Genomic DNA, 17,749 nt, shown 5'->3' with positions numbered 1-17,749 from the left:
GTACAATTTATTGAAGATCTCTATAGAGAACCAAGAACCAATCTATGACTAGTCAGGGCACATATCCCTTGGAAACTCTTGACAATTCACTAGTATAGGCAATATTACAAACAAAAATGCTATTTTGGGTTTTTAATACTTACTTTAGAAAATGCAGACAGGTTAATTTCCCTCATGGCAGTAGAGGGCCAGAGGGCAGTCTCAGAATAAAGGGAAGACAATTTAAGACTAGAATGAGGAGGAATTTCCTGAGAGTTTAATGTGTTTGGAACTTCTGCCATAGAGAGCTGTGGGGGCAGAGTCCTTGAAGTACATTTAAAGCTGAAATGGATAGGTTCTTAAAATCAAAATCAGTCGTAAATCTAAAGGTTGAAGAAAGCACAGGAAAGTGGACGTGAGGACTGTCTGATCAGCCATGATCCTATTTATCAGCAAAGCAGGCTTAAGGGGGTAAACAGATTCCTCTGGTTCCTACTTCTCAGTCTTACTGCCTGCTGTTGACCCAGCATGACCTGAACATTCTAGCTCTTAAAAAGGTAGCAGCTTTCAAAGCTATTACTGTTAGACAAGACAGTCATGTTGGATCAAGCTGGAATCTTACTATTCTTTAGGAAAGCTGTGAACTTTTAATTTATGAACAAAGCAAATGCACCTGGCCATCTTTCAGTTCTGAAGACAAGTTCAACTCAAAGTTGTGGCTTTGCATACAATGAACAAATGACTGATTGCTTAATTAAAAGCTTAATGTTTGAGTACCCATGCACTGAAGTTCAGATTTATGACAACAAGGTATTCAAATTTCTTGGAAATCTGATCACAATCATCATTCTTATTCACAACTTCCATTTACATACCACCGTCAACAAAAAGGATCAAGGCACTTCGAGAATCTGATGAAATTTGACATTAGGTGAAGGTTAGGTGAAGTGGCCATGTGCCAAGTCAAATTAACCACAGCATCCAAGGATGTGCAGGTTAGGTGGGTCAGCCATGGTAAATGTGGGGTTACAGGGTTAGGGTTCGTAGGCTGAGTCTAGGTGGGATGTTCTTTGGATAGTTGGTGCAGACTTAATGGCCTCTTTCTGTACTGTAGAGATTCTATGATGGTGTAAGATATTAGGACCAAGGGCAAAAAAATCAGGAAAAGGTACATAAAAGGAATATCAAAGAGGGACTTAGGGAATTGAAGGAACAGAGGGAAGGAGGGAGGGAGGGAGGAATTGTTTACTCCAGGAGATGAAATAAAAATAAAATCTAACTTTTCAATGGGATTTTCAGGTCAAGATTCAGCCAGTTACACCATACACACTAAAATAAAAACACATTTTACAAGGGCTACATAGCTACCTTGGAGCTCAAGATCCCAAAGTTTGGCAGCACATTATTTGGGAAAACTCAGTTTGGATCACAGTACTGCTAGGACAATATATCAAAACTTGGCAAGTTTTAAAGAACATATGGAACATTGTCTAATGCTGACTTTTTTTTAAACTAACACCCCAGTTTCACGCCACTGTCCTTGGTAGTTTGTAATTTGCACAGTACTGCAAGAACCAACTTATTGTTCAATTTTGACAATAAAGATGTTAACATTTCAAATTTTGAAACTGTTCAGTGCTTAGCATTAAGACACTTGGATAATGAAAGAAAAGAATGTTGTCTTTATTATATTTGTTTGACATTACATTATTCAGTACTTTCAACTATTGAGTTAGCTCATGTTCTTCTAGATAAACAAATTCCAATAGTTGGAAGTATACAGGGCCAACAAACCAAGAATCAACTAGACATCTGCATTTAGGATTAAACAAGTCTCAAGGAAATTAAAGCACAACTCTGCAGGCCAAATAGTCAGCTGGATCAAAGTTGCCAGTTTCTTTTCTGTAGATATCAAGTACACTGAACAAAGTTGTTGTACATTCGACTATTTTGGACCAATAGTCATCAACAGCTAGGTATGCTGACCTACAGAAAAATCACTTTCAATTCTTGCCCCCCACCACTTCCGTAGACTAGTTTGTTTCAATCTTAGCAATTCCAATCACACCACAGGATAAACGACTTCCGGCATTTCCTGTTCGGGTACTCTCCTCATCGCCACCTTTTCCCAAATCATCTTCCTTCTCATGAACCTTCAAAACAAAAAAAGTCAAAAATCAGCATCTCTCAAATGACAACTTGTGACCCTATCAGCATCCGAGGAGCAGGATAATAGATGTTTTGAGCATAATCATCAGGATGAAGGAGGGCTTATGCTCGAAACGTCAATTCTCCTGCTCCTCGGGTGCTGCCTGACCTGCTGTGCTTTTCCAGCACTACAATCTCGACTGATCTCCAGCATCTGCAGTCCTTACTTCTCCTCTCCTTGTGACCCTATCAGGGTGATTACGGTGAATCAAGAATCAGTTACTTCTTCACTCCAAGTACAAGCAAACGCACAAATTAGCATTCAAAGTAGTGCTTAAGCCACACCTTTTGGCATTTTTAATCTAGTATCAAGTATCTTTTAGCCTTAAATTCAGAATTAATTTTGAAGAAACATGAAAGATAATCTTTAACAGAATATCAAATGTCAATAGTTTATTCCATTCTACTGATGCAAGATTTACTTGTGGCAATGCAAGAACAAAAAAAAAAAATCAAATTTTGCCTGTTATGCTAAACACGATTTGCTCATTTGAAGATATCCTGTTCAACATGTGGCCTCCAAGGTTATCTTGAAAAAAGGTTGAACTAAAATTGAAATACAACAAACTTGTTTTAACTGGCATCTTATGAAGTGGTACTGCTGATAAACTAGCAATTATGCACCTCAAATATTGGAAGTTCACCGTTATCATGATATCTAAGTCAGTTGACAGTGAAGGCATGACGACTCTCTGCAAGTTTTAGTTCAGGCAAAGTTGCATTTTTGAAGGGACTAAAGCTGTAAATAAAGTATAACAATGACATGTACAATCTCTGCACACACTAGTAGCAATTTTTACATTGATTGTGTGGACCTCTTAATTTGTTCAGTATGCACAATAAAGTTCTGATTCACTATGTGGGTGTTCCCATAGAAAAAAGGTACAGAACTTTACCTGCTCTTGGGAAATAATGCAGGGCAGGTGACTTGTGCTGTCAGTGGGGGAGCACTTTGAGTCCAGTGACCAGTATTCTATTAACTTTGAAATAGTCATGGAAAAGAATAGATCAGATCTAAAAACTTGACGTTGTAAATTGGAAGACAACCAATTTTGACGATATTAGGCAGGACTTTCACAAAGTGACTGGAGGTTGATGTTCGTACGTAAAAGGGACGGCTGGAAAATGTGAAGCTTTCAGAAAAAAGTAAGAAAACAAGAGTAGAGACTAGGATCCTGTTCAAATGAAGGGCAAGACTGGGAGGTGTAGGGAATGCAGGGTAACTAGAGAAATTAAGGGTTTTGATCAAGAAAAAGGAAGCATGAAAAAAAGGTACAGCAGGTCAAGCAGCAGAGGAAAGGGGGAGTTGACATCAGTTCAGAACCTTTCATCAGGGTCCTCCTCTCCTCTGATGTTGCTTGACCGGCTGTGCTTTTTCCAGCTCCACTCTGACTCTCCAGCATCTGCTGTCCTCATATCTTTGAGGAGGAAGCATATGTCAGGTATAGACAGCAGAGATAGAATCAATTCTTAGAAGAATATAAAGGCAATAGGAGTATACTGGAGGGAAACTAGGAGTGCAATAAGGGGACATGAGATAGCTTTGGCAAATAGAGTTAAGGAGAATCCAAAGGGATTTTATATCTGCATTAAGGACAAAAGGGTAACTAGGAGGTAAATAGGGTGCCTCAAAGATCAAGACTGCCTAGGTGTGGAACCACAGGAAACGGGGTAGATACTAAATGAGTATTTTGCAGTGTTTACTGTGGAGAAGGATATAGAAGATACAGAATGTGGGAAATAAATAACATCTTGAAAAATGTTCATGTTATAGAGGTGGCAACACTGGACATCTTAAAATGCATAAAAAGGTGGACAAATCCGATCTGAATGCAGTCTAGAACTTGGTGGAAAACTCGGATAGTGATTGCTGAGCCCCTGACAGAAGCATTTGTCTCATCAATAACCACAGGTGAGGTGCCGGAAGAGTGGAGTTTGGCTATTATGGAGGCATTATTTTAAAAAAGATGGCAAGGAAGAGCCAGAGAACTATAGACTGGTGAGCCTGACATCGGTGGTGGGCAGGTTGTTGGAGGACATCCTGAGGGACAGGATTTACATGCATTTGTTAAGGGAAGGACCGACGAGGGATAATGAACATGGCTGTGCGTATGGCAAATCATGACCCATTAACTTGATTGAGGTTTTTTGAACAAGTAACAAACAGTATTAAGGACGACAGAGCAGTGGACGTGATTAAAATGGACTTCTGTAGGGCATTCAATAAGGTTCCTCATGATAGACTGGTGAGCAAGGTTAGATCACATGAAATGCAGAGGGAACTAGCCATTTGGATATGGAACTGACTCAAAAGGTGGTGGGGTATTGCTTTTCAGATTGGAGGCCTGCAACCAGTGGTGTGTGACAAGGATTGGTGCTAGGTCCACTGCTTTCATATAAGTGATTTGAATATGAACATAAGTGGTACAGTTAGCAAGTCTGCAGATGACACCAAAATTTAGTGGACAGTGAAGATGCTTACCTCAGTACAAAAGGACCTTAATCAAACGGGCCAATGAGTGGCCGAATTTAGACAATTTAGATAAATGAGATGCTGCATTTCGGAAAGGCAAATCAAGGCAGGACTTCTACACTTAATGGTAAGGTCTGAGGGAGTGCTGCTAAATAGAGAGAACTTGGAATGCAGGTTCACAGTTGCTTGAAAGTGAAATTGCAGGTAGATAAGCATATCAAATGCCTTCACTATCCTATCTTTGTTGGTCAGAGCATAGAGTACAGGAGCTGGGAGGCCACATGCGGCTATACAGGACACTGGTTAGGCTAATTTTGGAATTTGCGTGTGCAATTCTGGTCTCCCTCCTATCAGAAGGATGTTGTGAAACTTGAAAGGGTTCAGAAAATAGTTACAAGGATGTTGCCAGGACTTGAGTGTTTAAATTATCGAGAGATGCTGAATAAGCTGGGTTTGTTTTCCCTGGAGTGTCAGAGGCTGAGTGATGACCATATGAAAAGGTTTATAAAAACCCGAGGGGCATGAATAGGGTAAATAGACAAAAGTCCAAAACTAGAGGGCATAGGTTTAGGGAGAGAGAGTGCAAAATTTCAAAAGAAACCCAAGGAGCAACTTTTTTCAGTGTGGTGCATGTATGGAAATGAGCTGCCAGAGGAAGAGGCAGCAGCTGGTACAGTTACAACATTCAAAAAAGGCACCTGGATGGCTATATGAATGGGGAGAGAATTTACAGGGATATGGGTCAAACACTGGCAAATGGAACTAGATTTTAAGATATCTGGTTGACATGGGCAAGTTGGATTGAAGGGTCTGTTTCTGTGCTGTACATCTGACTCTATAACCAGAACACACCTGGCCCTGAAGTACCACATGGATAAAAAAAATTACTGTACTGCAGCGTTAAACATACTGGTTCAGCAACTCAATTCTGCTTCATAAATCATTGCCTTATTATTGAACATTTCCATTGGTATGCAAGACTTAATTCTGGGAAGAGCAAAATAAAAAATAGTTAAGTAGAAAATGTATACAAAGGGTCAATGCACTGGATGTTACCTCAAAGTCAGTTCAAAATGAAAATGACAAACTGCTCATCACAAAGCTACTCTGTATACATGCAAAGAACAGTAAGGGTGCCAAGATTCAAAATCAGGATTTCTTAATTTTGAGATACTATGTTCACCCACTAAGTGATATCAGGTGAAGGTTTAACTTGAATTTGTGTGGAGGACTTTTAGCCCCTTGATTAAATCAGTTTCTTTCATCAAACAAAAAGGAATTTTGTGCAAATTCAAGTGGATAGACAAATAAGTTTAATCATTAGGTGGCCTAGAATTAAATAATGTTGTACGTACAGGTTGTTGACTTGCTCATGGAGCAGGAAAGCTAGTTTGCACGCATTTCGTCACCATACTAAAATATCAGTGTACGTCTTGTGAGCCGTTGTTGTTCTGTCCCACTTGCTAGGCGTGTGCCCAAGTTGGCTGAGGTAGGTGGTATTATTCTCAGTTTTGTTGCTTAGTGATTGGTGTATGGGGTCTGACTCTACATGTTTGTTCATGGGGTTCCAGGTTGAGTGCTTGGCCTCCAGGAAATCCTGTGCATGCAGCTGTACAGGACATTAAGCCACGGTTGGAATATTGCATGCAATTCTGGTCTCCTTCCTATCAGAAAGATGTTGTGAAACTTGAAAGGGTTCAGAAATTATTTACAAGGACGTTGCCAGGGTTGGAGGATTTGAGCCACAGGGAGAGGCTGAACGGGCTGGGGCTGCTTTCCCTGGAGTGTTGGAGGCTGAGGGGTGACCTTATAGAGATTTATAAAATTATGAGGGGCATGGACTGGATAAATAGACAAAGTCTTTTCCCTGGGGTGGGGGAGACCAGAACTAGAGGGCATAGTTTTAGGGTGAGGGGGGAAAGATACAAAAGAGATCTGAGGGGCAACTTTTTCACGCAGAGGGTGATATGTGCATGGAATGTGCAGCCAGAGAAAGTGGAGGAGGCTAGTACAATTGCAACATTTAAGAGGCATTTGGATGGGTATATTGAATAGGAAGGGTTTGGAGGGATATGGGCCAGGTGCTGGCAGGTGGGACTAGATTGGGTTGGGATATCTGGTCGGCATGGACAGGTTGGACCGAAGGGTCTGTTTCCATGCAATACATCTCTGTGACTATGTCTTTGTTTGGTTTCTCCCAGGATGGATACATTGTTCCAGTTTAAATGGTGTCCTTCTTTGTCCACGTATGGACACCAACGATAGTGGATTCTGTCTCTTGGTGGCACGAATGTCAACTAGCCTCCAAGAGACAAAACAGGAAATGATGCCATCCACCTCAGAAAACTGGGAGGCAAATAACAAGTGGGATAGAACACCAACACTTCAGAGACAGACGGATGTTACTAGTATGATGATGAAACATCTGCAAAGAAACTTACAAGCTCAGTTATCAAGTTTTTCACAAAAAAAAATCAGATTTCATTGAAAACTGCAGGAGTTGATTTGAAAGTCAATCAATTCATCTTCCTTGAATCAGACATTGTAACCACAAGGTGGTCACAAGTTTTTCAATACTTACCACAAGTGTACGCCCAATAATGGACCTCTCCCCGAAAAGAGAGAGTTGACCATCCTTCATTTCAAATACTGCCACACCATTCCCATTTGCCTCCACATTGCCTAGATCACCAACATGTCTAAAATAAATCATAAGTTACAATTAAACCGGATAATTGAGGTAATATTGAATGCAACATGTAACCCAAAAATGTTAGTTTATTGCAAGTGAATAGCATTCGATATTTACAGTAACTTTAATTTCAGTCTTCAATGTAGTAAAAGCATCCTAAATTGCTTTGAGTGTTACTGTAGAAAAACTAAACAGGCCACTAAAACGCCCTTTGCTACAAAGCAGGCAAATTCAATTTCAGCTTGGACTAAACAGTTGGAATGAATTTATGATAAAAGGTATTGAACCATACACGTGATGGAAGTACTGAACATATAGACTGAATTCTCCCCCACCCCAAAAAACCAAACATATGTAGTTTAAGAGCTGACTTAGATCTTACTACATTCAAATGGAATATTGAAGTTTAACTATTTCAGTTGACTCAGAACCCTCAAAAATATAGACAGCAGTAAAGGTGTAGACATCAACTCAAAAGTACTTGAGGCATTTTATTTCACAGCCTACAGGGAAATCTCTGTAGACAAGACTTCAACAAGCACCCAAAGTTGTCTTGCACACGGCAATCATTGACCATCTTAAAACTTACAGAAAATTACTCCAAGTTATTCTTCCAAAAAAGAAAACAGTCCATATAAATAGCTACCATGAACATCTTAAAAATAATGCTCAAAGAAAAATTGACATATCAGTTTAAGACTCAACTTTATGAACCCATGAAAGACAGGGTGAACTTGTACACCAGCATCCATGTTGTTGGTTGCCAGTTCAAAATGTGATGCAAGAAGAGTTCATCGGTTTTATTTTTTATTTAGAATTTTGAACTAGATGCATGTGGGGTGACAAAGGTTAACTAAGCATTAGGTAGCTATAATTTCTTTCAGTTCTTGAAGATTAACTTAGTTACTTTGGGAAAATATTACATGCACAAAGTAAACAGTGTAGTGCATTAGAAGGTTCCAGAATGTGTTTCCTTCTTTAAGTTTAGAGGGAAAGACAGCTTGAAAGCTCTTAGTTTCAGTTTGGCAGTTCATAGAAGTCTTGGCTGAAGCTGGATGCGAAAACAAATGATTGCTATTGCAAGATGTTTCAAAACAGTAAACAGAATGAGCACACAGAGGTAACCTATTTTAAGGTCCACATTAGCATGTCTATTAAAATCCTGAAGGGTTTTTGAAACTCAACTTACACTGTTGTATGGAAGACTTGAAGTGATAAGATTCTCACAATAAGGAATTCTCTCTCGTACTCAAGTACTGTTGAGGCACTTTGGAATTAATAGTTGTCTTTTACTAAAGTGTTTTTAAATCTTTCAATACAAGTAGCTTAGTGCATCTTCATCTCTTCTGCATAATAAACTTGTTTTACTTGAGAATGTGTATAGGGTATAAGCAGGCAGGGAAAGAGTTAAGTTTGAGTTTTGTGAAAGGAGGTTCAGCTGAGACTCAGATCAGATAAGAATTTACAGTTAACAATGGGGTGCTGGAGGCAAGGGTAATGGGTTAACAAAATGGACAGGCAGTCATTCTGTAGAGCCATTTAACAACACTGAAAGCATATAGTATGCAAAGGTCAGCAAACAAGGAGAAAGTATTCATTGTATGAGTCCAGTTAATAAAGTTAAGAACACCCATTGTATAACAGTAAAGGGTTTGGCATCTGCTATTGGTACTCGTTGTAACGGTCACCCAATTAATATGTATGTTGCCTTATCTCGATGCTCCTCCCTGTAAAATTACTACATAATTCATTGAGAAGGTGTTTGAGAGAAGACTGTGAACTCATGTCCCTGTGCACACGGGCAATCATTCTCTCTGCCTCTCCAAGGCCTGAAACAAAGGAAGGTAAAACAACGGTGTCTGAGCATTTTGCTTCGACTGAAGAGGGGAAAAACAGGACAACATACTGATAATGCTGCAGGTTTGGTTGTGTTTCAGGTGAGAGGAGATTTCATTTAAACATGAAAATGATATTTTAGCTGTCTGGCTGGTTGTGAATAATAATGAATTTCTGGGTTTTCTTAATGTGGCAGTTTGAATAAAATTGTCCAATATCTTTAGCACACTGAAGGGAGTTTTAAAACCAGCATTTCATGGTCTTCAGCATCTGACAGAAATTGAGTCATTTGGCTATATCATAATGATTGCTATGTTGGATTCAATGTGTGCATTCAGAATCATCCTGCTGCAATAAAGACCATCCAATTCAATGAAGAGAATATAACTTTTGCAAATAGTCTGTTAACTGTGCATAAAGGGCATCACATGATCTCATGGCAAAATCTCACAAATCAAGCATTATGTTACATGGCAAAGGCACCTCATCGAGGAGAAAGTGAGGTCTGCAGATGCTGGAGATCAGAGCTGAAAATGTGTTGCTGGAAAAGCGCAGCAGGTCAGGCAGCATCCAGGGAACAGGAGAATCAACGTTTTGGGCATAAGCCCTTCTTCAGGAATGCACCTCATTGTCAAATTATGCATCCAGATATTTGATTCTGCACAAGCAGTTTGTAGAAATGGCTAGAGGCTCTCATACAAAAAAAGCGGAATCCAAACCCCAGTACAAACGCAACATGGGCATTATTTCTTTGCACTTCTCAAACTCAAAGTATTCATTGTATGAGTCCAGTTAATAAAGTTAAGAACACCCATTACATGGGATCTGATGATAATTACTCAGATAAGTTGCACTCTTACACAGGCCACTGGGACACCTATTCCACACATTAGCTACCCCAAACTTCATTCCATCCCCATTGTGATGAATCTCCTGCAGGAAATTTGACTTTTGGCATCATTTTCCACTTGAAAATTAAAATGGACTGGAGTTTCCATTCTGTCAGTCATGCAGGTCTGCACCACTGAACTGCAGCCTGTAATGTCTTGCCACTTTGAAATTTTTTCCATTCCAGTTTGTTTGCTGCACGTAATGAAATTTATGGGTATTGCATCCATATCTCCAATATGATTTTGCTGACGTGAAGAATCATCTGAAAACTGCTAACATTGGTACAGGGTCTTTAGCAATCTTAGTAATTTTGTGAAACCCACAACACTAAATCTGTGTTTTTCATCAAGTGGTTACATCAACTAACTTGACACTGAATTCTATGCTGGACTCCATTTAATTTGACCAACATGCAAGAAAATTCCAGTTTTAACTGATATCGGCCTATCCTAGCTGGTGGTTGTGTTTTGGTTAACGATATAACCTTCTATGAAAAGGTGGGAGCTTTCACATGTTGTGCAAGGGCATCAGGAGAATTCCTATACTGTCTTTAACATAATTTGATTACAGAAGAGATAATGCTGGAGTGCCTTCATCGGAGATGCTATAACTGAGATGGTCAGACAGCTTCATTAGTCATGATTTCACAGTGGCTGTATTATGTTCACGTAAAGCTGAAGGCAGAAGTCTGACGTGAGTGGAAAGGAGGAGTTGCTTAATGTAGATGCTAAATAAGAAAAGTAGGAATATTTTGGCAGCTTTAATGGGAGGTCAGGTAAGAAAATTTCAATACATCAAAATTCTATCCAGTGTCACTGTCCCGTTTTCCTGTATTCACATACATTTGGTCAATTCTTTACTTTATCAAGGTAGCTTCTATCTTGCTGGCTGCTGTTAATGGCAGTTCAATTTGTATGCTGCAATGTAAAATAATCTAACTTTGGGGCAGCACGGTGGCTCAGTGGTTACCACTGCTGCCTCACAGCACCAGGGTACCAGGATCGATTCCAGCACCCGGTGACTTTGTGCGGAGTTTGCACATTCTCCCCATGTCTGCGTGGGTTTCCTCCAGGAGTTCCGGTTTCTTCCCAAAGTCCAAACATGTGCAGGTCAGGTGAATTGGCCATGCGAACTTGCCCATAGCGTTAGGTGCATTACTTAGAGGGAAATGGGTCTGGGTAGGTTACTCTTCGGGAGGGTTGCTGTAGACTTGTTGGGCCAAAGGGCCTGTTTCCACACTGTAGGGAATCGAATCTTTTCATCCAAATGCATGCTTCACATCAAGTTTATAACTTGGTGCAAAGTGATTTGGATGTGAGCGCAAGTGATATAGTTACTAAGTTTGCAGATGACACCAAAATTGGAAGGGTAGTGGGCAGCAAAGAAGGTTGCCTCAGATTTCAACAGCATTTTGATCAGATGGGCCAATGGGCTGAGAAGTGGCAAATGGAGTTTAATTCAGATAAATGTGAGGTCCTGCATTTTGGGAAAGCAAATTTTAGCAGGACATATACACTTAATGGTAAGGTCCTAGAGAGTGTTGCTGAACAAAGAGCCCTTGGAATGCAGGTTCATTGCTCCTTGAAAGTGGTGTTGCAGGTAGATAGGATAGTGAAGGCAGCGTTTGGTATGCTTTCCTTTATTGGTCAGAGTATTGAGTACAGGGGTTAGGATGTCATGTTGCGGCTGTACAGGACATTAATAGGCCACTGTTGGAATATTGTGCACAATTCTGGTCTCCTTCCTATTGGAAAGATGTTGTGAAACTTGAAAGGGTTCAGGAAAGATTTACAAGGATGTTGGCGGGGTTGGAGGATTTGAGCTATAGGGAGAGGCTGAAAAGGCTGGGGCTGTTTTCCCTGGAGCATCGGAGGCCGAGGGGTGACCTTACAAAGGTTGATAAAAATCACGAGAGGCATGGATAGGGTAAATAGACAAAGTCTTTTCCCTGGGGTGGGGAGTCCAGAATTAGAGGGCGTAGGTTTAGGGCAAGAGGGGAAAAGATATAAGAGAGACCCAAGGGGCAACTGTTTCATACAGAGAGGGTGGTATATATATATGGAATGAGCTGCTAGAAAGTGGCAGAGGCTGGCACAATTGCAACATTTAAAAGGCATCTGGATGGGTGTATGAATAGGAAGGGTTTGGATGGATATGGGCCAGGAGCTGGCAGGTGGGACTAGATTGGGTTGGGATATCTGGTCAGCACGGATGAGTTGGACTGAAGGGTCTGTTTCCATGCTGTACATCTCTATGACTGATTAGGCAATACAAAAATACACAGATTGGGCACTCCTGCACAGCAGACCCCATGCTGCAAGCTATTAAGTAAAATGACTGTGTAATAATGAGGTATGACTCTTTTAAAGTAAACCTCATTTGTTGACTTAACTGCTGGAAGTGAGAAAAGTTTGGCTCAATGGACAAGTCATGCAAGAATGAAAGAATGAATCTACCTTGAGGGACCAGCGTACATCACTGGATAATTTTTAAATATTCACTGATATGGTGGAAGATATTTCTCTGCCATTTCTAAATAGCTTCCTAAAAAATGAATAAGGTAATTTAAAGAGAATAGCGCCACTCAAAGATCAGCAGCAAGTCAGCTGATATGCGCCACTGCAGGAGTTGGGGGATATCCTAAAACAAGTATTCATTGTGGAGAAGGGCATGGAAGATATGAAATGTGGGGAAATAGATGGTGATATCTTGAAAAATCCCATATTACAGAGGTGATGCTGGATGGCATGAAATGCATAAAGTGGATAAATCCCCAAGACCTGATCAGGTGTACCTCAGAACTCAGTGGGAAGCTAGGTAAGTGATTGCTGGGCCCCTTGCTGAGATATTTGGATCAATAGTCACAGGTGTTGGAAGACTTGAGGATGGCTAACGTGGTACAACTATTTAAGAAAATTAGTAAGGAGAAGCCAGAGAACTGTAGACTGGCAAGTCTGACATCAGCGGTGGGCAAGTTGTTGGAGGGAATCCAGAGGAACAGGATTTATGTATATTTGGAAAGGCAAGGACTGATTACAGATTGCCAATGTGGCTTTGCATGTGGGAAAATCAAGTCTCACAAACTTGATTGAGTTTTTTTGAATTAGTAACAGAATTGATGAGGGCAGAGCGGTGGACGTGATATATATAAACATCAGTAAAGTATTCAACAAGGTCCCTCTTGGTAGACTGGTTAGCAAGGTTAGATCTCACCGGATACAGAGAACTAGCCATTTAGATACACAACAGGTGAGAAGCTAGAAATCAGAGGGTAGTGATAGAGGATTGCTATTCGGACTGGAGGCCCGTGACCAGTGATGTGCCACAAGGATCAGCGCTAGGTCCACTGCGTTTTGTCATTTATATAAGTGATATGGATGTGAACACAGGAGGTATAGTTAGTTAAGTTTGCAGATGACACCAAAATTGGAGGTGTAGTGGACAGTGGAGAAGGTTACCTCAGAGTACAAAGGGATTGTAATCAGATGAGCCAATGGGCAGAGTGGTAGATGGCGTTTAACTCCGATAAATGTGAGGTGCAGCATTTTGTAAAGGCAAATCAAGGTAGGACTTAATATATTTAATGGTAAAGTCCTAGGGAGTGTTGCTGAACGAAGAGACCTTGGAGTGCAGATTCATAGCACCTTGAAAGTGGAGTCAAAGGTAGATCGGATAGTGAAAACGCATTTGGTATGCTTTCCTCTATTGGTCAGAGCACTGAGTATAGGAGTTGGGAGATCATGTTGCAAATGTACACGACATTGGTTCGGCCACTTTTGGAATAGTACACACACTTCTGGTCTCCCTCCTATTGGATGGATGTTGTGAAACTTGAAAGGGTTCAGAAAAGATTTACAAGGACGTTGCCAGGCTGAGAGAATTTGAACGAGAGGAAGGAGGTTGAATAGACTGGGGCTATTTTTCCAGGAGCATTTGAGGCAGAGAGGTGACCTTATAGAGATTTTAAAAATCATGAGGGGACATGGATAAGGTAAGTAGACAAGTCTTCTCCCTGGGGTGGGGGTGGGGAGCAGAGTCCAGAACTAGAGCAGATAGGTTTAGGGTGAGAGGGGAAAAAAATGTAATAGGAACCTAAGAGGCAATGTTTTTAAGCAGAGGGTGCTGAGTGTATAGCATGAGCTGCCAGAGAAAGTTGACAAGGCTGGTAGCAAGGGTTTAGAGGCTGGCAAATGGGACGAGATCAGGTTAGGATATCTGGTCAGCAGGGATAAATTGGCCCGAAGGTTCAATTTCTGTGCTGCACATCTGTGACAATGACTAAAATAGTAAATTTTTTTTAAAAAGTGTAAAATTGCATTATAAAATTACTTACATATATTGCTTTGAATAGTGCAAAATATCATGGAAAATCATTGCATAAAAAAATGCTCACCTTTCTTGGTCATCAGGTCCACCATGAACTTTTCCAAAAGGATTGTAGTGAGGTCCTGCACTAATACAGCCTGTAGTGTACACAGATACAGCAGAAAGCAGGTTATCTAAACTTTGACGGGTAATTGATCATAAGCTTTCCAGCAACATCAGGTGGTGAGGAATTTCTTTAAAAATAGAATCATGTTTACACATAATAGAATCAGACAGTAGCTCATGTTGAGAGGGAGGCAAGTGCCCACATCAATACTTTCCATTGCATTTTCATTTCGCAGCCAGCCAAATGAACAGCATGCAACAAGCTGTTAGAGGCTGTGGCTTAAGACAGTTAGAAACAGTCCTTTAAAGTGCTGCGGTCATCAACAAGTACTGAAAAGAGAAGGGCACAGTTAAAGTGATGGTGATTGGCAGTGGCTTCAAATGACACTGAAGATGCAAACTATGTGCATGAGAGATACTCTGCTTCCTCACCGTAGGAACTGATACAGTTGAGAACAGACAGCAGAAGCATATGTTGCATTTGAGATACATTGTCCAGATTTATGTATTAGCAACTGCCTATTGCATGGGAACTGATTAAAGAGTGGGTATGTTGGAAGGCAAATTTTGTGCCAAATATGCATATATGTTAAACTTTGAATTGCAGATTAATCCCCAATAAAAAAAAACATTTGTGATTCACAGCTATTGTCCAACATCCTTTCCCCACATTTTACGACCATTTCTGGCATTGCTGAACGAACTCTAGAATTCAGGGTTTGATAAATAGTTGGGTAACTAAAATACAGCTTCATTATGGAACTTTAGGAGCTAAATAGGAGGGTCATGGATAACGTGAAGAGTCAAAGTCTTTTCCCCAGGGTAGGAAGTCCAAAACTAGAGGACATAGGTTGACGTTTGAGGTTAGAGGGCAAAAGTTAAGGGACATAAGTGGCAACCTTTTCCATTCCAGGTAATATGGTGGGTTCAATCATAACACTCAAAAGGCATCCGGACAGGTACATAAATAGGAAAGATTTTAGAGGGATAATGGACCAAATGGGACTAGATGAATTTAGAATATATGGACGACAAGGACAAGTTAGCCGAGAGGGTCTATTTTCATGCTGCACAACCAGAGGACTCAGAATTAACACATTTTGGACATCTGCATTAGCAGTGAAACACTCCTTACTCTTGGTCAAGGTGACAGACGATGACACCATTGCCTAGAAATCTGATTAGGCCTGGAGTGGGTCACAAGCACCAAAGTTATTTCTTCCACCAACTTGGTTTCTCTTTTGTTTTATCTTAACGTTCAAAAGATGCCAATCTCTCCTGAACCCTTTCTCTACTCCGATAGAAGATAGTAAATGCTATAAAAATGTTAGCAACAAGCAAAATACATTCGTGAGGCTGCAGACAAAGTCTTGTTTTACACAATTTCTAACAGGAAAAGAGATGTAATAGTCTCCTCTTCCAATTTAGTCACCATGTCAAGTCAATGTGTTTATCCAGATACACAAACTTTTGCCATTTTCTTTCTCTGCTGGCACTAAAATGTTGTCTCAGTCAAAAAGTTGTTTTGGTGTCTACATTTTCTTGGAGCAGACCAGCTGTGCAAAGATCTGTTGCACTTGCCTTTCTGAACCAACAATAAGTTTGTTTTTTTTGAATGGTTATGGCTTTGATGGTCAATAAAGCAATAGAATACCATTCTTTCAAGGTTCATTGGAAGAAAAGATTTTGATTACACCACTTGTTTTCAGAGTGAACTACTGAACTAGGTTTGAATGTGCAAGGAAAGTACACATTAGCCCTCACTAGTTAAGTATTTTTAAAACCTTCAATCATAACTGGCACATCCATGTTAACGCTTTCCTAGGTCAGAAAGCAGCATAAAAAGGTTTTAAAAGGATTATTGAAAATGAAAGACATTTTTAAATAAAGAAAAAAACTTCCCATGGACAAACAGTTGGATTATTGAGATGGGTTCCCTAGCTTCCTACTCATGAAGAGAAGTTTGTTTAAAATCAGGACACACGGGTAAACTGCATGAACAGAAAACACTGTGCCTCCCATCTGGTTGCCATTTGCCCAATGTTAATAATATTCATTGTCACATACAAAGCAAGTTTACAGGTTTCACACTTCATTGAATGCTTCTTAGCATCACTCCCTGCTTTGCTGATGCTGCTTTCATCTCTACTGATCCCCGGGCCAACTCATTTGATTCTAAACGGCCTCATGCCTCGACCGATTAGTTTCTTATTCCAGGTTGTCTGGTCTCTTCAAGTTCAAGATAGAGGGGAAGGAAACAAGGTTCAGAAGTAGATGCCATTAAGAATTGGATGGACTTTTCAGTCTCATACCACTGAAGCTACAGATTATGGCCCAATTGATAACTGATCCCTTGCTCCGATGATTTTGAAAATAGTTCACCTCTTTTTAATGCAAGTGCTCAATAAAGTGGAGCCATTGGATTGTGGGCTATATTGTTAAACACAAATTTTGATCCTCCCTTAATTTGATGTATTGGCTTTTTTATCTTTTGCAACAACTTCTCTCTAATGAAAGCTTCATATCTGAAGAATCAATTTTGTGCTCACCATAGATGCCTAATCTGCCAATTGTTGCCAGCATTTGCTAGAGATTTAAAGCTAACTTTTAAACAATTCTAGTGCAAAATGCAAATTTTAAAGTTTAAAATGTTATACATCTACACAGTAAACTTAGTTTCATTCCAGTTTATTTTAATGAATATAAGTACATTAAGTTTTTAATTCACACAATTGTCATAACAGCAAATATTTACTCCATACCATTTGTATTATCTCCATAAGCATGAACGTGGAACCCATGCTTTCCAGGAGTCAATCCAGTGATGCTTCCTTTCACAGTCACAGGTCCATCTCCCTGGAGAAAAGTTCCATAAAGATATTAGGTGGATTTTTTCCAGTATTACAAAATGTGTTAATCAGCAATAACAGTTTGTTCTTTTTGGATCGCTTGACTTCTATCTCACAAAATTAATTTTCACTTTTCACAAATACTTTCAATCAATTGGTGCTTCAGGTTTTCCCTGTTTCAGGGGCTTCATTTTATTACACAGCCAAATAGAAAAGAGAGGTTACTTGACTGGTGGCCCATGTTGGCAAGAGTGATCACATCGTTGTGGTTCTGTTCGCCGAGCTGGGAATTTGTGTTGCAGACGTTTCGTCCCCTGTCTGGGTGACATCCTCAGTGCTTGGGAGCCTCCTGTGAAGCGCTTCTGTGATGTTTCCTCCGGCATTTATAGT

General features: G+C 40.1%; 1 protein-coding gene across 1 annotated transcript in view; it reads right to left on the bottom strand.

Annotated features, from left to right (window-relative positions):
* Positions 1-1,638: 1,638 nt before the first annotated feature.
* Positions 1,639-17,749, bottom strand: part of sod1 (superoxide dismutase 1, soluble) — a 26,744-nt gene continuing 10,633 nt past the window's right edge. The window contains exons 2-5 of the mRNA XM_043700711.1: positions 17,273-17,366; positions 14,473-14,542; positions 7,242-7,359; positions 1,639-2,132 (exon numbers count right to left, since the gene is read on the bottom strand). Coding sequence (XP_043556646.1) covers positions 2,013-2,132; positions 7,242-7,359; positions 14,473-14,542; positions 17,273-17,366 — 402 coding nt within the window. The 3' untranslated portion in view covers positions 1,639-2,012. The remainder of the gene's footprint in view (positions 2,133-7,241; positions 7,360-14,472; positions 14,543-17,272; positions 17,367-17,749) is intronic.

This window comes from Chiloscyllium plagiosum, chromosome 12 (genome assembly GCF_004010195.1).
Source record: "Chiloscyllium plagiosum isolate BGI_BamShark_2017 chromosome 12, ASM401019v2, whole genome shotgun sequence".
NCBI lineage: Eukaryota > Metazoa > Chordata > Chondrichthyes > Orectolobiformes > Hemiscylliidae > Chiloscyllium > Chiloscyllium plagiosum.
Note: the sequence above shows the minus strand (reverse complement) of the source record. Positions and strands in the feature narration are given on the sequence as shown.